Source organism: Parambassis ranga, chromosome 22 (genome assembly GCF_900634625.1).
Source record: "Parambassis ranga chromosome 22, fParRan2.1, whole genome shotgun sequence".
Taxonomy (NCBI): Eukaryota; Metazoa; Chordata; class Actinopteri; family Ambassidae; genus Parambassis; species Parambassis ranga.
The window spans coordinates 301933-307500 of record NC_041042.1 but is presented as its reverse complement, the minus strand read 5'-3'; the positions used below and the strand labels follow the sequence as shown (position 1 = coordinate 307500).

The 5568-nt window shown below is 55.2% G+C and overlaps 1 protein-coding gene across 2 annotated transcripts in view; it reads right to left on the bottom strand.

Annotated features, from left to right (window-relative positions):
- LOC114427883 (dapper homolog 1-like) overlaps window positions 1–4619 on the bottom strand; it is a 5863-nt gene extending 1244 nt beyond the window's left edge. The window contains exons 1-4 of one of the 2 annotated variants that reach the window (XM_028396106.1): window positions 4123–4619; window positions 2933–3062; window positions 2577–2690; window positions 1–2210 (exon numbers count right to left, since the gene is read on the bottom strand). The exon at window positions 1–2210 is cut by the window's left edge and continues 1244 nt beyond it. In XM_028396106.1, coding sequence (XP_028251907.1) covers window positions 352–2210; window positions 2577–2690; window positions 2933–3062; window positions 4123–4377 — 2358 coding nt within the window. In that variant the 5' untranslated portion in view covers window positions 4378–4619 and the 3' untranslated portion in view covers window positions 1–351. The remainder of the gene's footprint in view (window positions 2211–2576; window positions 2691–2932; window positions 3063–4122) is intronic. The other variant, XM_028396107.1, reaches the window with a different exon arrangement.
- Window positions 4620–5568: the final 949 nt, after the last annotated feature.

The window sequence follows — 5568 nt, the reverse complement described above, 5'->3', positions numbered from 1 at the left end:
GTACGGGAGGGGGGGCAGAAGGAGGCCAATCTGGCTAAAGAGCATCTTATGCTGTGTGGGTGTTCACTGGACGCTCCGCAGTGCTGTGCTGCATCAGACCAAGAGTCCAAAGGTCAGAGTAGTCACAGGAAGTTGACGTGCTGCATGGAGATCCAGACGGACTTACAGGTCCAGACCAGACTGCTGGTCATTCAGGCGGGCATAGCTGGGGAAGCAGTAACAACAAGTAGTTGTGTCCAGGCTGGGGGGGGGGGTGTCTCTCCTCAGTCAGTGGACCATGAAGCACCTGTCCTACAGTCTGTGGACTTGGTTCAGGTGCATGTAACTGTCTGTGAAGGTGTTGCAGGTGGGTCATACGGTGGTCATGAGTTTTAATGAGCCCGACCGGAAGCGGAGGATCTTCTTCTTCAAGTTGCGAGAGGCTTTAATCCTTTCCTGCCCAGCGGCCCCAGCCCCAGCGGCCCCTGACGGCCCCCTTCCCCTGCAGACTGCGCCCGCCCCGCCCCCAGCTCCCCCTCCCCCACTCTCCTCGGTGTCGCTGCCGGTGGTCGTGCTCTCCACGTACTCTTCCTCACTGGACTCGCTGTCTCCGAAGCAGTTTGTGGTGTAGTTAGACCTCTCGTCTTCACTGGTGTCCACGATGGTGGAGTGAAAGAGTGACGCACACTCGGCCGAATACTCGGAGTCACTTCCTGCAGTGTAAGAATATGGACTTGAGGAGGGGGGGCACACTGTGGACCCGCTCACAGGCTCCTTTCTGTGCCGCAGCTGGACCCGCCTGAAGGCCTCCTCATACAGAGCCTCCGGGGGCGCACGCAGCCGGCAGTATTCACTGCGCTTGTACTTTGGTTTGGCAATGACCACGACCTGATCACGTCCATGGTGATGGTGGTGATGGTGGTTTCCATGGTGATAACACTTAAACACACCTGGCCGCATGCTGCCTAGTCCTGACGCCTGTCTGTCCAGGACTCTGCCCTCTGGGATGGAGGCAGGGGGGCGTTTCATCCTGGAGGAGACACTTCTTCTGGACACCCTAATGTGAGTGGAGCTCCCATCCTCCGGCAGGCGGGACTTTTTAGACCTGAGGTGGGATTTAACCCCTCTCTTCCCTGATGAGGGCTCTTTGTTACACGTGTGCTTCACATTCCTGCTGCCACCTATGCAGCCGCTAGTGCAGCGCTGCTGGGTGGAGATAAACCGTCTGTGGACCATGTGACTGCCTCCTCTGTCATCCTGGCTCTGCTTGGAGGACCTCTGGCGGTCCAGCTCCAGCACCACCCTGCAGCTTTCCTCTGCTTGGAGTGACCTGTGGTTGTTCTTGGTCTCCGCTGGGTTGGATGCTTCCAGGTGCAGCTCCTGGTCTGGAGGACAGCATGGCTTGTTGGTGTCCATGGGGGAAGAGTTAGCTTTGGGACTGCTCAGTTCCCTGAAGTCTCTCGGCAGCAGAGCTATGTGAGGAAGAAGCCCTTTGCTCCTCTTCCTCAGGAGACTGTCATTGTACTTGTTTATAGATCCATGAGGAGAGCTGCAGTCACCTCCACCTGGAAAAACATTCTGGATCTCCTGCTCCTCCCCTTTACCCTCCAAAGACCTCTGCCTCTGAGCAGACGGTATGGCAACACCTTCCACTGATGTGCCTCCAGCCGGTGGGGAGGGTTTGAGTTCAGACCCCCTCACTAAACCAGGACCAGGCCCGGACAGCTGCCGAGCACACAGACTGGCCTGCCTCAGTATGCTCTTAGATGGTTCTGTGCTGATACTGGTCCTGGGTCTGCCGGTCCTGACAGGCTGGGCCCTGCGCTGCAGCAGACTGTAGATGTAGCTGTCCAGTCGCTTGTATGAAGTAGTTTGGGTGGAGGACAGGGCCGGCCAGGAGGAGCTCTGAGGAACAACAGAAACAGGAGGAGAGGAGGTTTCTGGTGTTCCCGCCTCATCTCTGCCCTGACCTCCATAACCCTGTAAGAGGGCAGGGCTTTGGACTACCGGGGCGTGCAGCGGGCTTGGGAAGTGGTACGTTTCACTGCCATTCCAAGTCACCAGGTCACAGAGGTACTTGGAGCGGGTATCACTGGAAGCCACCAGAGAGGCAGCATCCACCGTGGGCGGGTAGAGAGCTGAGAGCGAGCGGTGGATCGTCCCCGAGAAAGAGGAGTCATCACAAAGTCCTCCAACAAGTCCGTCACACTCCAAACAGTCGGCCGGACCATCTGAGACAGAGAGAAGTCAACGTGAGTAAGCAGACACAGCTGGACCAGCTGCTGGCTTTCATTATGTCAACAGCTGACAGGAAGTTCTGCCGGGCCGCTGAGTGCAGTAATGACTCTCTGGAAAATTCTTTTCAGCATGAAACATTAACCCTCCACATCCCAAATCCACCGAGTACCACAACAAATGTGGACTTTAAAAAGGGAATTTAAATGTCTTCAGCAGCAGGAGGGACAAAAAACTACAAACAACAGACGGAGCTTTAAGGCCTAACCCTCCCTCGGAGGTGTCCCTGCGGACAGGAGTCTACACAACAGAAGACCAGTGGCATCAAAGAGGGGGAGCACTACACAGACTGGGGGACATACTTGAGGACGGGAGGCGTCCATCGGCGTCGGCTGTTGTGCAAAAACACTCACTGAAGACGGAGTTGGACGAGTTAGAGAGCGAGGCAGACGCAGCGTCACTCAGTTCGTAGAAACCTAACAGGAAGAGGAGGTTAGGAGGGGCTGTGTGATGTCACCAGGCCCACAAACAGAAGCTGAGAGCGAACACTGAACACACTCAGCCGTCATACGCTGAAAGGTCAGGTCAGGTCATTTACAGATTCTATAAACCTTGAAATGATGCATGCATTTCTTCAGCTCTTCACTGTCTGCAGGGTCTGGATCTGTCTAAACTCTCTGAAGCTGTCGGCTCTTTGCATCTTCCAGGGTCTACCTACCTGAGCTCGGTCTGCTGTCCGCCTCTGGCTGGTCATGTGACGGCTCCGTGTCCAGTCGCAGGTCATTGATCTGTCGGTCCAGCTCCTGTAGCTGACTGATGAGTCCGGCGTCCCGCATCCTCAGACAGCTCTGACGGAGACAAAGAGACGTTAAAAACAATGGCAGCCGTTTCATGGAGGCGTCAGGAGATCACAGACAGAAGCTGGACGAGCCGCTGCTCTGACCGGACCAGTTATTGCTGATTATTGATCCCTGATTAAAGGATGAAAGCAACTTTTGTAACAGGACACAGGCTGAGCCGGCCCCTCCCCCTCAGAGGAAAACATGCGGGTTATGCAGGTCATGTGCTGCATTCCTGTGACTGAGCTGCTGCTGCTGAGCCCACCAGAACAGCTGAGCAGCACTCGACAGTGATAACGGATCTGTTGTCAGGTCAGTGAAGCCTTCACAGTCACAAAGTCACACAACCTGTGTGTGTGAGGGCATTTGGAGACACTGAATGTCCTCACAAAGATAGCCATACAAGTGTGTGTGTGTGTGTGTGTGTAGCAGCTGCAGGTCAGGAAGGAGTTGCGTGTTACTCCTGCAGTTGTTTGTCCTGTCAATCAGCTGCCTGCTGCCACACCCACTGCTGAGCCTCTGCAGGAAGTGATGTCACAGTCTGTGGACTCCCACTCATCCAGGTCACAGTCATGTCCTAGAGTTTAAACGAGGCGGCTGGACTCGAGTCCAGGTTGATTTAGACTCTTGGACGTCACAGTTGACACTTTGGGCCCGGACATGTCGGGCTGAAGCGGCCTCTGAACTCTGTCTGAGTCCATGATTGCTCACTCAGCGTGACGTTTGAGGCGTGCAGCTGATCAATGACCCGGGTTCTAACACTCTGTCTGAGCATGGACAGCAGGCTGGTCCACATCACACACTGCTGTGTGGAGACACATTCTAACCCCACCTGGACCTGATAAACCATCAATAATCAGCATCATTGATCATCTAATTGACAAGTTTTGTAGACAGAGTTGAGTCTGCTGAAGCCCCCCGTTTCCATGGTGACCAGGTATTGATTAACATTTTGGATTTAAAACAACCTGCTCTGATGGCCGATCACCATGTTGTCAATGTCTGCCTCCAGGTCCCCCCACATGACCTCTGACCTCAGGTGTGAGGTCATGTGACTGCCAGGACCTACCAGCTGTTTCCTGAGCAGCAGGATGTTCTCCTCCAGGAGCTTCTCCTCTCTGCGCTCCTCTCTGCGTTCCAGCGCGGCCCGGACCAGCACCTCCTGCCGCTGCCGCAGGAGCTCCAGCTCGCTGAGCCCGGACACAGCGGCACCCAGCCGCTCCCGGACAGAGCGGCTCCGCTCCGCCGCATCCCCCGCTCCGTCCCGCCTGGGGGCTCCAGGCAGCAGCATCTCCCCGGCAGACTCTGCGCTGACCTGCGGCATCCCCGTGCTTCAGAGGGATCGGAGCGTCCGGGTCCAGTCACAGAGGGGGTTCTGCTCAGCTCCCGGAATCAACCGGTGGTTTAGCGGCCCCCCCTCAGTCCGTCACGTGAATGTCCCGGAGCCTAACGCCGCGCGTGTCACGGTGAATTCCGCCGAGAAGCTCCGTAAAGAGAGGCAGAGCCGCGGAGCACCCAGCAGCAGCCGCTCCGCCTGACGCTCCGGCCACACTGACGCAGCCTCACGGCGAGCCCGCTGACGTCAGCAGCAAAAAGCACCGGCGCTTCCGGTCACCTCCTTCACAATAAAACGTGCCCAGAGCGTTAAGATCGAGTTGAATGTTCGACAGGTTGAAAATGACCCGGATGGTCTTCGGCTTTTTATCGTGATAAATATATATATATACGGTATGAGCTCATGTTCACATATATATATATATATATATATGTGAACATGAGCTCATACCGTCAGTGAGGTCGACAAACCTCCGTGTGACAGGTCTGAACACGAAGCGCTCACTTGCTCAGGGTCACGTTTTAACCCATCGGCCTCCTCCGGGCTCACACGTGAAGCCGATGTGCTAAAAACTGCAGTTCACCCCGCAGCCGCTAGGGGCGGGCTCCAGTCAGTCCCAGTGCACCTGCAGGCTAAAATGTCTTTACATTAGCAGAAACCAACAGGGGACTCCATGGGAGCTCCGTCCAGCGTCTGCAGTGGTTTGAAGCTCAGTGCTGGGACAGAACGGAGCCCACCGGACTCCTGCAGACAGGAAGAGCTGATTCCAATAAACATTTAATTCTTATTTTGAAAAGAAAACTCCTACAACTTCCTGCCAGATTGTGTCAATGAGTGGGGGCTTGATGCTCCCCCGTCAGACCCGCCCCCTCTCTGAGGTTCCTCAAGTCAGCATAAACCTCATAATGGGAAACAAGGGAAACAACAGGATGGAACTTTTCCACCATGTCATCATTTATTTACCAAAAAGACAAAGAAACATTTGTTCAGTACTAAGTGCCCCCTTCACTGCTTCTACAGGATCTAGGCGAGCTGCAGCAGGTGCTGGTCACCAGAAAACTTGTCAACAAGCACATGGGAGCAGGACTGAGGTTCACGTCTGAACAAAGCGGCACCTGTGGGACAACGTGCTGTGGACGGAGTGGAGGCGTTTGGTCTCAATGCTCACCATCATGAAAC